General features: G+C 40.0%; 1 protein-coding gene across 1 annotated transcript; it reads left to right on the top strand.

Moving 5' to 3' along the window:
* The first annotated feature begins 7166 nt into the window (after window positions 1–7166).
* Window positions 7167–9244, top strand: LOC137279274 (homeobox protein BarH-like 1). Its single transcript, XM_067811784.1, has 2 exons — window positions 7167–7451; window positions 9038–9244. The coding sequence occupies exons 1-2, from the start codon at window positions 7167–7169 to the stop codon at window positions 9242–9244; spliced, it is 492 nt and encodes a 163-aa protein (XP_067667885.1).
* Window positions 9245–18983: the final 9739 nt, after the last annotated feature.

The following is an 18983-nucleotide window of genomic DNA, read 5'->3' as shown; positions in this document are numbered from 1 at the left end:
AATAAATGCCATTTTTAAAACGCATATAGCCTTGATGTGTGCGCATCTAAGATCATTTAATATATCAGTATTTTTAATTTCTTACTCGATGACGGAATTCGACTGCTTATACCGTAAAAATGCGATCATATGTATTCTGCAATGGTTACTAAAACTGTTGATTTTAAGTGGAAAGGTTATTTTCAATACCCTCGTGCGCAATAATTTTGTTAATTATAATTTTTACATCATATGTCTCAAACAGTGCTCTGATGTGTCTTGTGTAAGGACACCTCGTGAAATTCTCGTAAAATGGAGAGGATTAAAAGGTTTATTTATTATGAACTCCTTGCAACGGATTGACATTATACTATACAAAATGCTTATAAATTTATATTCTGTACTTATAGAGTATAGGTTCACTTTTAGTGCTTGTAATCTGTGTCTGAATTAATATTGAAAAGTCACTGGCCCTGCAAAATATCGATATCTAAATGCGCATCGGTCAGAATTTGTGTGATGTTTGGTAAATGAAGATGTCAAACGTTGCCCGATTCACAATCAGCTAGCATTTGGCCAGGGGGCCTGAAGCTATTTCGAACGCTGGTCGTAATGGTCGACTTTGTTGCCAGACTCAGTGAGTTGTTTTGTTGATTGAGTGTCAGCCTTCCATCTCGGTAGATCGACGCTCATACTATCTGTCATTGGTTTGACTGGCCCAGGCTCAGTTTATTCAGTGTATCAGAATATGTCTGTAGTAAGAAGTTAGAACTTAAATCTTATTATAGAGCACATGGTTTTCATCATCCAAAACTGTGTCCCATAGGGGATATCACCTGTGCAAGATCAGGCGATATCTCCTAGGAGATATCGCTTTGATAGTAGATTTTGCACAATGCCCTGACAATGCTATGACGTCATGAACTGATGACGTCACAATGCTATGACACCGTTGCACTGCAAATCTAATGCCAGGGCTGTGTTCAGAGATATACATTTTTCATTGAAAACTAATGAAGAATGATTTTGGGTGATAAATAGAATCTCACCCTCGTCTCTACTGATATCAGTTACATCAACACGAGTTGATAAAGCTAAAAATATCCTCGCTTAGCCTCGGATATGTGTTACTTTATCAACTCGTGTTGATATATTTCATATCAGTAGGCACTTGTGTGAGATTCTCTATCTATACTAAAAGAGATTTCTCCAAACGGATTAATTCAAAATCGTGTGTCATCGCTGTAAGGTGCATGTGTTTCATGACATTGCTTAGAAACAACATAAGATCAGATAAGTTAGACTTTATTTTCCAGCTAGGGAAATGTGTCTTGCATTCAAGAGCTAATACAATGCAAATGCTAGAGTCATTAAGGAAAGCCCGTCAGTAGCGCTACTGCCTAGTCAATGAGGTACTGCCGAGTCAATAAGGTACTGCCTAGTCAATAAGGTACTGCAGAGTCAATAAGGTACTGCAGAGTCAATAAGGTACTGCCTAGTCAATGAAAGAAATAGTGTCTAAGATTAGTCAGTAAACTTATTGACAAGTATACTGCTTGAATTTACAGCAGGCAGTAGCATTACTCCCAAATACATAGACATAAGAATACACATTAAAAAGTTGAATTTTCTGGCCTCATCTCAGTTACACAGGAGAGTAAATTGATTGATTACATACATGAATCTGATTTCCATGAAAGTTTATTATTAGGAATTCAAACATTCAATACCAGGTGCCATTCTAGCACACTATTATCAAAACATTTTGTTTTGAAAATATAAACAAATGGCAGTTTTAAGAAAAGAAATATCCACATTGAAAACAACGCGATTGGTTTCAGAAATCAGAAAAAATGAAATTGTTGAGCATATGCTCTCCTATTCCCCTATCTTCATGAATTAGGGTGACGAGTACTACAATTGCAAAGTGAAATAATTTGTCACCCATACACGTTTCTTGCAGTGTCTGTGGCAAACTGAAGTAAAACGTACAGAGAAACTGTGAAGACGTTTGTGAAGGGATTCTTTGCTTTTCACAGCATTTGTGAAGAAAAATTCAGAATTTGCTGGCAAACGATCAAGGTGACCTGGGGCGTTTATGAGAGTGAAAGCGTTGAAACTTTTCTATCGTCACAGCGGGTTGTAAAATTCGCCGGCAGCGGAAAATTGAGATAAGAACGTATCTATAAGAACATAGAAGGCATGGCAAATTAGGTTCGACGTGAGACGGGTGACAGGCAGAGACAAATACTGACTCAAAACGCCAAATCACTGGTACTTCGAGTAACGGATCGTACAGCTGCCTATAACTAGTGATTCGCACTTTACATCTACCATTGGGCCCTATAGGTCATAAGTGTTCATGCAGTGATCATATGTTCGAATTCCGTCTCTGACTTGTCACGGTTCACGGTTTGTCAGTACAAAGTGAGAAATGGTTTGCACATTTTGTTAGCCAGTCGATGTAGATATGACTGAATGTTACTACCCCACAAAATAATTCACTAGTCTGAAATTTCATGGACAGACGGGTTTCATCATCAAGCTGCTGATATGATAAAAAAATGTTATCAGGCTATAACCGTGCATTATTTACTAGTGTTATCACTAAACAAGTCGGACATAGTGATATATTTAAGGAAATGATCCCATGAAAGTTCATTAGCCAATCGGGCTAGTGACTGTGGAGCTTTATTAGCCCAAATGGATTTTAATTCTAACCAGCGGGCCAGTGGCCATTTCGGACACTGTGTCAGTACCAGCTCAGGTTTCATCAATATGATATACGACAACGACTCCGTCGCTTCAGGCTTTGTAGCACCATTAATCTTAGACGTTGCGATATACCTGAAATGATTGTCAATTAAGCGCTAAATATAACTAAACTGTTCGTATAGCAGAAAAATGGGTACCCGATGGGATAGGTCATAGGACAATTAACGTCTGTCGCCTCACGGTAACTTGGGTTATCCGAGGTAATAATGGTGTCGGCTCGGGAAAGCGACATTTCAATTTTTAGTATACCCGTAAAACGTCAAACCAGATTCTGTCGGTGCTGCCGGAAAAGTGTCCACGAGAAGGTTACAAAGAAAACATCAGATTACCGTAAATGTGTAGAACGTACGGGATTAAAATCTGTCTCAAATACTTCATGGCCACAACTAGTTCGCTATTAATGACATTGCCTTGCTTAGTGATACCAAAACAAAGGAAGGAATTATTGCCTCTCTAGCAAAACTGAAAAATAATAAAGCTCACGGACTTCATTATAATTTAAAGGTGAACATTTCTTCTACCACTGATATATTTTAAAATATTTATATAAAACTTTCTAACAAGATTTTACAAACAGGGAATTTGTCAGAAGGCTGTGAAAGTGAAGGCAAAATGAAGTAATAATGTAATGTAATGGAGATGCGCATGTACAAAAAGGGTTATTCGAATAAAAAATGCGCAGGATAAATGCAATCAGCAATCAGAATGCATGACATTCTCCGGAGTACTGCTTGCTCCATTTGCTGATTTATTTTGTCTCTGAAAGGTAGTTACAAGCAAGAAATTGGTATCCGTATGATCTAAAGTTTCAACCTCTTCACACTTTTAAATGCCTGCCGAAGTTGTTTTACCAATATCCACACACGTCTTCCAGCATTGTCGAAACGTTCTGTGCTTATTATCAATATTCCACTCAAGGCTTCTGAAATTCACGTTCGACATGAAACAAGAAAACGGTATAGAGTATACCCGCTGCTCTTTATACACCTCCTCACAGGTGCATGGCCCCAGGCACAGGAGGGTTCGCTACTCTTTGGTGTATAACGCCGCATCACACAAATAAACTGAAGCGAGTGTTGAAGCAATAGACACGGCGATAAGAGGTACTTTACACGTCATTACCATGAACCTACTGGGAGAAGGCAGTACCTTCACAATGACAAGTGAAGTTGATACAGGTTTTGGATACTGGAGCTTCGTTGATGCAACTTTAATCATACGCTTGAAGAGAGGCTTCTGATACACCCAGTTCTTGTACGTTTTTCAAGCGGTTTTGTCGTCAGCCAGTGCCGGATCTGCGATTTCTTTAAATGGGTGTTTGAAAGGGTGAGCGTATTAATCTTTAGAGCGCAGTAGTGCAGTGGTTAAAGCCTCCGCCTATAAAGTTGAAGGCCCGAGTTCGATTCTTGGTGGAGGCACCTGGGTTTGGGTCACGAGGTGGGCACAGTATCCTTGGACAAGATACCCAGATCCACACTGTCTCAGTTGATCCAGCTTACAAAATGGGTACCCGTGAGGATGTGGTGGCAATGTGATTATTTCATTTCGCTTAACAGGCAGCAAAGCTGTATGATCCCAAGGGAGTTTGAAAAGTAACTGATATAGTAGCATGGAGCCCTATGACAGGGGACAATAAAGTACGTATCACCGTGAGCAGGAATTGTGCCTGGATACGATCGCCATATAAGCAGACGATTACTGTTATAATTCTTTGAATATCTTCTGTGTTTTGTTGTATCAGTACACGTGTACACGTATTCAGTTAAACATCGGTAATCACAAAATGTGAGTACTGTTTTCTGGCGCTCTGTGTGCTAGGTCATCAATGTATGCTACATGCAGCAGAAAAGACATTTGGGAATGAGTGAGTTAAAATCATAAGAAAGATCGTCACGTTTCATAATGTAGTAATTACAACAAGCCACACGGGAGAGATATATGAATGTTTTTGTCTATATAAATTCTGTAGGCGCTGGGTTGTACCTAAATACAAGTAATGATCACAACGATGTGAGCGTATAAGCAATGCATTATGAAATGGTTTGGAAATCACCAGTAGTCAGGCAACTACTCCAGGGAGCAGCAGGACTATCTCCTCTAGTTTAAGTGTCACATTTGTGATCACACTTTCTACAAGAAATATTTGTTAGTTATGTTTTACATAATAACGCTACCAAATCTGTACGCAAATCCGTACGCATGTAAACTAAACAATAAAAATTAAACAGTCGAGTACAGAAGGCAATACATCCCTCACGGTAAATATTTGGATGCCATGAATGCAATGTCTTTATCGGCGCTCTGACAGCATATCTGACTGTCATTCATAGCTCACAAAAGATTTCCTCCAAATGTGTATTCGTACGCCTGCGGGTTTAATTTAGGTAAGCATGTTCTAAAGTAGTTTAAAAATGTAACTTGTTAACCGGGCAAACTAAGTGTGCGAGGTGCGTGACACTGATTTGCTATGGAACTTCGTCACGAACTTCATTTAATGATGGCCACATGTTGAAAAAAAGCCCCTATTCCATATTGGTTAGAAAATTGACTATCTAGTTGAAATAATCACGATGCCAACACTTCTCATGGGAGAGATATTGAATTCGTAAACACCACCTTCTAAGACGTCAAATCACTCCTATTCTTTCTGGTAAACGCCGGTAAGTAGTACCACATTGACGGACTCACACAGCGAGCGGAGGGACACACCGGACATGGCGTAAAACGGCGCCTCATTAAAGTCTCGTTCACATCTCGCCGCTCGCGGGAGGGCGCTGGAAGATTATATAGGGTATGTTTAACACATGCTTACAAGTAAACCGCGATTTTCGTCATTTAAACAAATTATCCGAGTTTTGCAAATGACATTTACGCCAGTTTGGAGCCTCAGGCGGCGAAGGAAGGGTCCTATTGAAAATAAGCGTATGAATTTCGAGGATTAGCTCACCAACGCCATCTGGTGAGCAGGTGAGGAATCAAGCAAGCTGAATTTAGCTCAGGCTAAGCGGGAAATTATTTATCGAATTATAATTCCACGTGGGCCGGACAAGTGGACCGAGTGGTTTGTGAGGAGGGGTTTCCAGCCCACCCGCGATCTCGCCAAATGACAAGTGCCATGCTATTTATGAAAGATTATTAATTCGGAATCGAATTTCACGACCACCGCGGAATAACAGCAGTTTGACTGGCTTGACGTTATCTGTGAGGTGGGGGACTGTTTTGATTAACACGTGGTAATACAACGGGGAACGTAAAGCGTTGATGATGCGGACGAGGCGTGAAAGCGGTAATTAAAGAAATCACTCCTTGCCCGTCTTGCAATGAAATTGTAGACTCTTGCGTAAAGAAACCTGATGGAGACATTGAGCCTCGTTGCCAAAGCTCTGACGGTTGTGATTTGTTTTGACCTAAGTAAATAATATAAATTAACCGAATTTATTCATATCCAAGAATAATTACAGAGGGACCTTTTCTATCCGGACGGACACCCTATGAATAAGTACGTGTTAGCAAGTGTCCGGATTAATCGAGACTAGTTTACGTGTAGACCTATAAAACAGCATGAGTTTGGTTAAACACAATCTGCTGAAAACAGAGGTCACTATAAGGGAGTCATAGTGTAAAAGACTACAAGTTGAAGCATTAGGCTATGACGTGTGCATTGTGTAAGAAGCCCGTTTCAGCATTATATTGGTGAGTGGGCCCTGAATATCAAACACAAAACATTGAGGAAGCTTTCTACACTAAAGAACTCCGACGGTATTGCAGATTAAACCACATGTACAGGCATAACAGGTTATATAGTGTGCTCCAAAGTCGTACCGATGAATTGCTAAAGGAGTAACAAGTAAAATTGGTATTAAAACATGACTAGTCCTGTGATTTTTTGTTAAACAACGTTTTGTATTACTTTATATCAATGCACAAAATTTACGTTATGAGTTGGTGTAGGAAAATAAATTTAATACTTTTTACTTGTAATTTCCTGTAATTAGCAATTCATCTGAGAGACTATAATATTTTTAATGATATGAAGAAAGGAACGTCAAACTGCTAAATAATATTTATTTATATCACCTGTATATTTTGCTAAATTTGCAAGAAAAAAAGAGAAACACACACACTAACATAATCCCAAAACTAAATACAGTCCAGCAATATCATGAAACATGTGATTATGAATCAGCATCCGATGGGTGATTGTTCAACTAGATTTAAGAAGAGATGTTCCTATCCCGCCCCAGCGTCCCAAACAGAAACGAATGAATAGTTGCCTATTTGACATGATGTTTATATGACCCATTAATCGCACATTGAGTACACACGACTCATGTGACACGAAAGCATAAAAATATCATTCATTCGTTCATTCTTGTCATGATCTGATTCTCTTTCAAACAGCATGCTGCCCTATGGATCAGCTCCTAGAACGAGAAAAGTTTTCCGTTCCTATTCCACTTCCGGTTTACATTCGGACCAGATCACCTTCAGGATCGGATCTCCTCGGCAAGTCCAAGAAGTGCCGTCGAAGTCGAACGGTCTTTACCGAACTGCAACTGATGGGTCTGGAGAAGAAGTTCGAGACACAGAAGTACCTGTCTACACCCGACCGGATTGAGCTGGCTGAGAGTTTGGGTCTGACTCAGATTCAGGTGAAGACCTGGTACCAGAACAGGCGAATGAAGTGGAAGAAAATGGTGAGTGACGATGGTGCTAGTGTTGTTGGGGAGAATGATTGTGATTCAATGAATGATCGAGATGATACGTTTAACGCAGCTTTTATACACACTTCAAAAATGCGCAGTAAAGAGAGCTTCTAACCAAAATACAACGTTGTGGATATTCATTTTTAATTTACAATGGGACATGAATCAGAGTTACTGAATGTCGATATGACAACAATGAATGTTTTGAGAGTCTTATTCACTACTAGCACTTCCTTATGACCATAGTTTTGTTGTGGAGTCATCGCTCTTGGCATATGACTGATCTATCGACATTCAACGTTACCTCACGAATGACTTGACCTGTATGGGGTTACTGCGTTGTGCAGGTGCACCCCATGTGATGTGATTAGGGATGGTGGTGAAAAATGGGTGGTATATTTCATTTTCTGAGCCAAACGATGGGAAAGTTGTATCTCAATCAACATAACCGCTCATATAAAACTCTCATAGAAAACTTATATATGAAAGTTTCATGTTTCATATATATATTTATGTTACCTCACACATGAATGTCGCTTTCTGATTGGCAAAGCGCTATTCTATTATTTTCAAAGTACCCCGCTTTCAGGCAATGTATTATTTTCAGTGTACACCGCTGGGAATTCCGAACTCTTCTGGTGCTTCATGGTAGTACTTCTATGTCTCGAATAACATTGAATCACGCCTGAAGCACGGAAATTACCGATGTTTTGCGATTGTAAATCGATGGAAGGGAGGTAGCTCTAAATCTGTTTACCTTGTGTCGTATGCAAAATGGCGATTCGCCTCGCGTTTGAGAGACGCGCTTCAAACAGTTCAAAAGAAAAAATCGGGTGTTCGGTAAGATAAATACGTTGTTCACTGGTCCCTCGGGGGCCATGGGCTCATGTACCCTCGAGGTTTGTCTATGTTCCCCTCGCCCTCCGGGCTCGATGGAACATAAACAAACCTCGAGGGTACATGAGTTCCCCTCGCCCTCCGGGCTCGATGGAACATAAACAAACCACGAGGGTACATGAGTCCATGGCCCCCTCGTGATCAGTTCAGGTTTTGACAAAGATGTTAATGCTGAATGCTGATAATTAGACGGCCTCGGTATACAGCATGTATGACGTTCTAACGTTTTGATTTTGAGACGACGGCCATTTCATGCGTCACTTCTAGGCAGGGGCAGAATCACTTTAGTGTAAAATTTCAAGGAAGAGAGACCCCAAACCGACATAGATTGACGCACAAAATTAAGTGCACACCTGATGTATTGATGATACTAAATGGTCTTTTGTGAACACGTCTCGCGGACTACATTTTAACAAATAATTATTGTTTAATTAATTTAATTTAATTTAATTTAACATGATTTAATCACATGCAACCGACAACCACATGCAAATCTGTGGAAATTCGTGGAAATATTGAAATGGTAGAACGTTTATGCCTTTACATCACTTTATGATCAATATTGTTTCATAACCCGAGATTGGCGGGATTTTTTACCAATAGCGACTAAAGAATCAAATTCTAGACTTTGATGAATATTTGTAAACAATTTAACCTCCAAACTATTTCCTGTGATGCAGGTCCTGCAGAAAGGAGGAGCCGAGCCGCCGACTAAACCTAAAGGACGTCCCAAGAAGACATCTACAGAGATGGATGAGGCAGCCGCACACACTGTCTCAATCAGCAACGAGCAACTGTCTCCTGACTCCGACAACAGCTCTTGTTGCGATATCGACGTCACGGAGTGTGTGACTTCATCATCTGTGACATCATCGGAATGTCAGTAGTGTCTCACACAAACGTAGCTGAGCATGATGCAGTTGCATTGCCACCACGAATACGGCGGCACTCGCATCTTTCCGTAACCAACATGCAATGTAGGTCGGCAATCTTCTGGAACTAAATGACCTTTTCATGAATGTTTGATTTGTGTCAAGATGGACACTGAAGGTGTGAGTCATTGATGCATCAGTGTGTGAGAATGTATGCTTGACAGGGCGAGACCGTTCCCAATGTCTTCCTCACTATTGTGTCATCTCCACGTGGACTAAGATGATACCACGGAAATGGAAATAGCTTTGTTTGTGTCATGCTGCCATATTTATTGTATACACAGTGTAAGACGTAATTCAATGAGGATGATGACGTCGACGACAAGGATGATGGTGATGATTAGGATGATGATGATGATGATGATGAAGTTGATGACAACGTCAACGACGACGATGATGAGAATAATGATTGGACCGTTTTCAGCGACATTGAAAGACGTTGATAAAAGGTCCACGAGCAGTAGCGAAAACTGATGTTTCTGTACCCACGAACTGTCAAGAGGTATACCCCTCCTTTTTGTTTACATTGCTTGCCGTCCATTCGAAACAAACTTTAACTGTTTGTTATCTAGTGTTGAGTTTCTCAGTACTGTAACCCCATCATGTCCCAATGACGGAGGACGAAATCGCTACGAGCAATGAACGTCGAATTCTTTCTGAACCTCAACCATGAGTGAGTTTAGCTTCACGCCGGTTTTAGCGATATCCCAGCAATATTACGGCAGAAATCAGGACACCAGTAATAGGCTTCACACATTGTAACCATACGGGGAATCGAACACGTTTCTTCGGCGAACGCGTTAACCACTTGGCTATCCCACCACTTCAGCCATGGTAAAAATATCTTTGCCATAATCAAAAACCATAAAGTCCTCCTAAAATGTATTTATATTTGTCTGAAATATATCTTTTACACGACACAGGCTTACTGAGAGATAAATAAGAGCACTGGTGTTAATACGGGGGCATGGTTGCCGGATTATGATGATGATTCTTGTCAACGGTCACTATGCGTAAATGAAATCACGATCTGATGATAAAATCGAAATCAATTGATTTTCCTGTGTAACGAAATGATCTAGAAGGAACAGCGTCATCCTATACTACTGACAAACAAGGATAAGTTGGACCGGGGTAGAAACCGCGTTTATGAGAAGTAGGCGGCACACGGCAATGCGAAAAACCCATTTGGTTAGGGCCTCTGCTCTAACAATGGCATGTCCCAGTGGATGGCACTCATACACGTTAATACGAGTCAACTGTCAGGTCAGTGCTCAACGTATCCTTATTTGCCAGTACGCTGTCTACTTGCAGGGCCGATGACATCATCTTCGTGTGAACCGTTCATCAGCACATGGGAATTTCGCAGAATGAAACGAACGGTCACAAATGAATGCGGCCACTGTTTTGGCTCAATCTGACTTTGTAATAGCAGAAGCCAACTATATCATTATCTGTTTAACATATATCAGTACAGTAACAAACCGCTTCAGTATCAAATCTCCTATTTTTGTATAAGATGTTTTCACGATGATGCTGTAACACTGCAAGTGTCGTAATTGATGTAAAATGAAGTGCTATTAGAATTCAATCATTGTAGTGCTCTTGTATCTTATGAATAAACTTGTTACCGGCAATAATGGAATGTGCTGTGTTCTTAATTGTACCTCAGGGTATTTGAATATACTAGGAATATTCCTGAGCGTGGCATTACACAACATACTTTATTTTAGCGTGCTGTCTAGGGCGTAAGTGTAGTGATTCAGCAATTTGAGGTGCCGGGTTCGAGTCCACCTGCGCCTGGGTGTACAAACGTTGGAGTCAACTTTATGTTGTGACAGAAGATACAGTGTACAGTACACAACTATGTGCACTTCAGAGAATTCACAGATCCGTTGGTATATGACCACACGGTGGCCACATGAATACATGCAAACGTCTAGCGAAGCGTACAGCAACATACAGTGAACTTGTAATGTGACTTTGCGTCCCAGTCCCCCAAGCGCTGAATGGGTGCTGGTAAGGATGGGAAAGCTACATTCACTCGGTGCGCCTTGTGGATACAAGAGGTGTGTGATCCTCCGGGGGTTGAGGTCGATTACACAGTGTCGTTTGAGAATGGCATTCACTGATCGATGGAAAAACAGCGCCTTTGACGAGGTATGCTTGGTATAGGCGCTACACAAATATTAGCATAATAATGATAACATCGGTCATATATCATACACCATATCAAAATGTTTCGTTTGGTTGTTGTTTAATGCCGCACTAAGCAATATTACAGCTGTAAATAATCGAGTCTGGACCAGACAATCCAGTGATCACCAGAATCAGTATCGATCGAAGCAATTCGGATACGATGACACGTGTCTACCGAGCCAGACAGCCAGGCCACCCAATCCCGTAAGCCTCCTCGTAAGACAAATATGGATTACGGAGGACGAATCCTAACCCTGGTATTCACGGGTACACAATTATAACGTAGCCAAAATATTGCAAGGCATGTTGTCGGGACATGAACCACTCCGAACGCACTCTCTCTTGTACAAGCAGAATTGTCAGTGGAAAAGAGGTGTTACGCACGAAAATGTTGACAACGTGATGAAGAGGCCGTAAAATCTCTCAAGTGTTTGCGCCACAGAATTTGCTCGGCATTTACTCTTCGACAAATTTGTTTCTTCGTACGTTCTTTTCCGAACGAGACATTTGAGTAAGGGTGTAAAACAAAACTCGATCACTTTTTGGAAAACACGATTGAAAAGACTTCTATACCAACATCAGTCATTATTGTTTTAGTAATCACTCATCGTTTCACTCCTGAACACAAACAGATTTACCTGGAAATAGCCATATAAAGATTGAAGCATCATTAATTCCATGTTGTGTTTTGGTGTTCAGGTTCATATTCAGCGCCTTACCAAATGAGTGAGTCAGTGTAGACTCTTTATCAGCAACAATCTATCAATGTCACGGACACCAGAAATTGGCATCACAAATTGTCCTGCTAGCGAACAGAACCCGCGTCGGGCGAAACTTTAACAACTGGAATACACCGTCATTCTATATATTTTTCCAAACGTATATGGACAAATGAAATAATATTCGCCTAAACTAGGCTTTGCTAGGCTTTGCTTGGCTTAGATCAGCTAAGTTAAACGATTTAACAATTGGTCTGATAAACGTCACTTCCGTTTTCCGCCAACATTAGTAACCATGCAAAAGAACATGACCAGATTTGTACATGGAACATAGAATTATGTAAATAATAGGGAGCGAGTATTAACGTGGGGTCCGTTTTACAAAACTCCCCTAAGCCTAAGATCCCGAAAGTTTTCTCGTAGTCATTGTACCTCCTGTACTGTAACACGGGAGCTACCGATGCTACGAGAAAGGTTACGAGGTCTTAGGCTTACGAGAACTTTGTGAAACGGGGCCATGTCCCTTTCAGATTTTAAAATAAAGTATATTTAAATCAATGTGTGTGTAAGATGTAGGTCACTAGATCTCAGAACAGCAAGCATCGTGGATTAATCATATCCCGTTGGATGTCAAAAAACCTGCAAAATCATTTATAGCTCCTCTGAACTAGATTGTTTTATGCGCCACGCCAGGACCATGGTTCATGGGACTATTAAAATTCAACAACTTTAAAAGAATTTAATTTTGAGAGTAAGTAGTGAGCACCTCGGGGTTTCACCAAAGCCACCTTCGTGATAAAGCAAGGATGAAACCTACAGTCTGAGGTTAAATGGAGAACTTGAAGATGGATGCTAACTACTGTACACATAAACTCAATACAGGCACACACACACACGCGCACGCGCGCGCACGTGTGTGTGTATACGCTCAAAATGACTAAAATAGTACAGGTGTTCAGTCATAAGTATCAGATTGTTAAATAAAGACTGAATGCCGTTTTCTCCAACATGTTTCAATTTTATCTTCAGAGAGATTTTCTCTTATTTTCAGGGAGATTTTCTCCCTAATTTATATATACATATATACACATATACAGAGTCGTGACACAAAAATCTCAAACGGCGTCTAATATCGAAATGTTCCCTTGACTTTCCCTGTTGACACTTGACTGATTCTCGATCGATCTCCAAATTTCTTGGCTGCTCTCTTCAGATTAACCACGTGCTGATGATGACATGGACGATTACATGTACGTTCAGCGATTTCATCGTTGGCATTTTCTGGTAATACCACATTCCGGTCGTGGACTAGTGGATGAGCATGATCAGTTTTGTGTTGAGTGAATGTACAACCTTCATGGAGATATTCAACAAGAGTATTATTTGGGACAAAGAAGCATGTTTTAATACTGATGAGACACATTTATATCCTGGTTCAGCTACAAACGTTTCCATTTTACACGTTCAGATCCGCACGAGTAGCGTATGGCAATCCTTCTGTGTAACTGTAACTTTTCAGAAGAATTTATTAATTCCAAAAGCAGTTCCTCCATCTCCACAGAAGAAAATGGACTTTGATTTACTTTCGAAACACGCTGATACCAACTGTTTTTCCAACTCTACAAAGTAGTGACTGTGTGTATTCTTGAGTCGTCTGCCATTTCTTCACATCTGTACTGTTCCATTCACGGGCAGTTCTGATTGCCCTGTATTGTCTGGTTCATATCACTGAGGTTGTGTATTTCTGAATCCGTAGACAATGAAGATGACGATGATTAAGAATGGTATTACAAGCCACACAAATACCATGTTCATGATAAGGCACACTGGTATGTGTGCTGCGGTCAGCGTAGTCTCGGTTGTGATGTTGATTGTTGAGCTGATGGTTGTCCCTGAAGTACAGAACAAAAATGTGACATAGAAATTACTAGGAAGGAATGTCACCTAATATTCTATGCTGTTCTATTTTGCTGTGAGGTCCGTCGGACTGTTATCCCCTGTTGATATTTGGAAATCGGAAAACTGTTCACGGTAACTGCAAATACACCTTGTCCCCATGTTCATTTACAAACAATCCAAACAAGTCTTACGGTTCTGTACAGTGTTGGACATACATATTTGTATCTCCCACTTTCCCCCCAACTGATTCCTCTTTCATAGAGCAACATTTATTTCATATGGAGCATGTCCTGTGACGCGCAGGTCATACGATGGATGGTGCTCTTGCCGAGTTCCTCACGTCCGAATTTTCGGTGAATTCGAAAGCAAACTGAAATGCAACCATCTGTAAAATAGTGAGCGATCCATTGTCCGTAAATCTGGATGTATCAACCTTATTTTGCTGACAAACATGCAGACTATTTGCACAAAGTACCATACATATACCTGTGGTGGTATAGAAACAACTATCACCGACTAATTTGGGTTGATTACAGCTCAAAATGGCCTTACAAAACAAGCATGGCAAGACAGTTGCCATGTACTCTCAGCTCCACCACAATTGCAAAACGATTTAGCTTGCACTATGAATAGCACAGGGTCCCTGTTGGGGGTAGAGGCCCACAGGGTTGTAAAGCGTAGAATAGCTGATACCGGCCAACCTTCTCTTGCTGATAGATGTCAGAAAGACTCGTTACACTGTGTACAATATTTCCTAACAAGGCTGTACCAACCTTCTCTTGACGGGTGATGACATACATACAGACAAATTACACCGTGTGCAATACTCCCTGCGAATATGGATGAATCAACCTTCTCTTGACGAGAGATGACAAATTGACTAGTTACACTGTGTACAATGCTTCCTGTTAACAAGGCTGTACCAACCTTCTCTTGACGACAGATGACAGACAGACTAGCAACTGTTACATTGTGTGTAGTCCTTCATTTGAATAAGTATGTACCAACCTTCTCTTGCCGAGAGATCACAAACAGGCACGCCAATGGCACTCTCGTCATTTGCATCGTTGAGAAGCCACACACCTTCATCCCTAGACTGGACAGACGCTATGGTTAGGGTCGAATGTGTGCTGTTCCTGGTTGCGCTGTATCCTGCCACAGAGCTACAGCTGGGGTTGCAGGTGACGACCCACCGGGTATCACTTGGTCGGACCCACACTAAACCAGCGGAGCTACTTTTTCCAGTAATTTCATAACCTGTCATCAATGTAGCAATTCCTCCAGGGCATGCTTCACATCGTGGATAATGTCCTATAATGATATTCAGATGGTTTGTTATAGGATTACCAAACATCAAGCATAATCATTTTTTTTTGAAGGACAGAGAAACTCCTTGCTAATATATATAATAACGGTGTTAGTAGCTACACCGAAAAGTCTATGATAATAGAGAAGTTGTATAACCATAAAACACTCCCCGCTGTTCATCACAGCAGCTTCTAATGGTCACTCAAAGAAGTACAGCTTGTTCAGATTGACTTTATATACTCTACAAATCCATGACACGGGAGGTCAAATGGCACAAACAGCAGATCGAGTTCACTTCATTAAATGCGGGAGCATGGGACGTTAGTAACGTTGCGTTCGTGTGAAGCAAGCATACATACATTCCTTAACTTGAACTTGTCTCGGAAAAAGATAATTCCGAAAAAACCCCAATCATTTCATGTTTTAATTGATGTATATTCAGTCATACCACATCAAGTTTGGTTTACTTTACAACGTACAGACGTCGGTTGTTTTTACAAAATCCGATTCACTCTCGCAATCGCACTCTACGAGTTCGAGTATCACCCTTTCCAACAGCAATATCTGTACCAGCATCCGCTTTCCATTGTTCTAACATGGACACAGCAATCGGTCCACTCGTTTACACCAATATCAAGAAGCCTCTTTGCTGAGAATTTCTCAGCATCAGTGTTAGTACGCTTCACATCTTCAGCAACTAGATGTGTTTTCACATTCTGTATCTGTAATGCGTTCTTTGGTTTTGCAAGTGACAATAATTCTGCTTTTAACATATTTTCCGTAAACGCAATGTCTCACCTTTGAAAGGGTTTGTCCTGGTGGAAGAAAACTCTATTTACTTCCATTGTGAACATAAAAACTTTATTTGCGCAAGAGTTTACCTAGTGGTAGTAGTTTATTTCAGTAAATCAGGCCACAGGCCCATTTTACAATGTATTGACAGGATGGTTTTGATGCGCCTCTGGTACATGAGGCAATAAGTAAGAGTTTACCTTAACTGCTACTTTTAAAAGAAATTAAATTGGATTTATTATGACTTTGACTCTGAGATGACATTAAGGTTTGAACTCCGCACTCATCACCTTTAATCATTTATTGTCAGTCTTATAGGTGATATTGGTTTCATGTGTGTTTATCTAAAACGCTCAATAAAATTCGAGTAAAGAGTCTCAACCACAAATTATGCATATCATAATGCATAACATAGGTGTTGTTAGGCATTTATCCATAATCTTACTGTAGTATGGTGCATTGTCAGCAACAATCACCGATTTCAGGGAAAGTTGGGTATCAGTTTCTCTTACAGCCATTTTCTGAAGATTTCATTTGAAAAAGAGTTCCTTTTTTTCGCGATACTCTTCAGACTTCTGTTTTGCTCTGAGTATTAACAGGGAATTTGAGTATTATCAGGCACAAAACCATCCTTGGAACACAAATGAACAATTATGGGTCTCTGACCAGTTCCAGGAGGAGGGAAATAAACTGGCGCTGTCATTATCACTACCAACATTGAGTTTTTACACGGCTGGAATGATTTTTATGAACTATACATGTGATACTGCAACCACAGAAATATCATGTTTTATGCAAATATTGAAATACAAACAAATACATTAACAAATTGGGTCTTGAATTATTGACCTGATAATCATGAAATAAAATAAATAAATAAATAAATAAAATGTCCTTATGATATAACACCTAAATCTACCATGATTTGTCAGTGGTTGTCAGTTGAACATAGTTTGGCATCTGGTCAGTGTTATTTGGAGTAAAATCCCAAATATATCCCACAAGCATTAGATTTGTAAAGATATGAAAGTGTGACATGACTGTGGGAGTGATGTGGAAAATTCATGACAGGGAAATATGAAAACGTTATTATTTCGTGTGTGTGTTTTATGTGTTCTTACATGCACATCCACAGGATATCAATTACTTTATGCTATTATGTTGATAATTATTTTTTCGTTTTGTTAAGAAACGTGTGTTGAAGATTTCACATACCCCAGCAAGTGTATTTTTCCCGTTTGAAGAATACTTGTATTATATTTAAAATGCATAGATTAAAACTCTTGTCTCTCGTCAGATTCTATTTTTACAAGTAGAAAAATACATAATTTTGAACGTTATCCAACTGTAGATTATTTCAAATGATAAACTAAGACAAAATCATTAACCGAAAAGAAACGTGGAGATCTGTTCTGTCACAGCAGAACATGCGTTGTATTTCGGCATGGCAGATTTTACGGCAACGGCATAATATGCAAAGGGAAACCACTCCCATCTTGCGTAAAAACTAAGATTAGCTGCCCTTGAGTTATTGAAAAGGTCATGGCCATTGCTAATCGCATGCAGACACCTTTCGTTACTATCCTTTCCTTGTTTATTAAAAAGGTATGGTGTTCATACTTTTTCCAACACTGAATCGGGTGAGAATTGTACTCTATGATATCGACTCGATAATGATGTTGTTCACTACCGCAAATAACGATATTTCTGACGTTAAATCGATGGTGCATTCTCCGTGTCGAATCATACAGTTTTATGCAATATGAAAGCAATTCCCAAACGTAAAGCTAATTATTTGCGTGAAATTGACACCAACTTGGACGCCATTTTGCTACTGACTACAATGATCTTTGTTCCTTAAAATTGGTTCCGACCAACTGTAAGTTTTGATTGTAACTTACAATGATCTTAGCCTACAATCACTTTGGGCAAGTGGATGGCGATTGCAGCCGAAGCCTAAGATCGCGATCGTAAGGATTTACAATAATTGATCGTTTTGTGCAAGTGGGCCCAGGTTTCTAGTTTTCTGTGTACTTATTCTTCTCCATTTTATATAGCGCCACAAAATTGCAAATTCCTTGTTAGAAGCAAAGCATTCTTTCATTCATTCTCTACGTACCACCAGTCAAACACGTCGTCCAGGCTATGACAAATAATCCCAGTTCCCAGCATGTGATCATGTCCACTGTAACCACATCTGAAATAGGACAAATGGAATTGCAACGGAGCACATTTCTGGTTTTTTTTTCAAGGCCACCCGAGAGCACGTAGCTGTTGAAAGGCCGTGTATTGTTATGATAATAACGTTTATGTGACTCACTTCTCCATTTCAAAGTCGTGCGAGTGTTAAGGAATCGGACGTCCTTGCAGCATATCAAATTTGTATCTAAAAAGTTCATGAAAAACGGGACACTGTGTAAAACGTAGGTCATCTGTGACAAATGTGCTTTTTAAACTGAAGTAAACACTGGATATTTGCGAGGTCATTATTGTAGCATAGGACTGAAGGGCTAGTTTGTTATTTATGTTTACTGATATTCGAAACACGTTTCTCAAAGCTTCTGATTATTATATGATGATAAATATTATATTTATAGCGTTCAGACTGAACAATATGGGGTGACATACTCCTTTCTCAAATTAAAAATATGCTTCAGTTCATTTATGTGTGAATGACGTGGTAGTCTAACGACGACAACTGAAATATGCTTCTGTAGAACTATAAATCCATGTGAACTTGATTGCACCACAAACAATGACTTCAGCTAGGTTTATCA

The sequence above is a fragment of the Haliotis asinina genome, chromosome 1 (genome assembly GCF_037392515.1).
Source record: "Haliotis asinina isolate JCU_RB_2024 chromosome 1, JCU_Hal_asi_v2, whole genome shotgun sequence".
NCBI classification, from domain to species: domain Eukaryota; kingdom Metazoa; phylum Mollusca; class Gastropoda; order Lepetellida; family Haliotidae; genus Haliotis; species Haliotis asinina.
The sequence above is the reverse complement of the archived record's forward strand: the minus strand, read 5'-3'. Positions and strand labels throughout refer to the sequence as shown.

Coding starts and splice junctions, on each gene's coding strand:
- LOC137279274 (XM_067811784.1), top strand. CDS start 7,167: ATGGATCAGCTCCTAGAACGAGAAAAGTTTTCCGTTCCTATTCCACTT. Junction 7,452..9,037: donor GAATGAAGTGGAAGAAAATG/GTGAGTGACGAT, acceptor CCTGTGATGCAG/GTCCTGCAGAAAGGAGGAGC.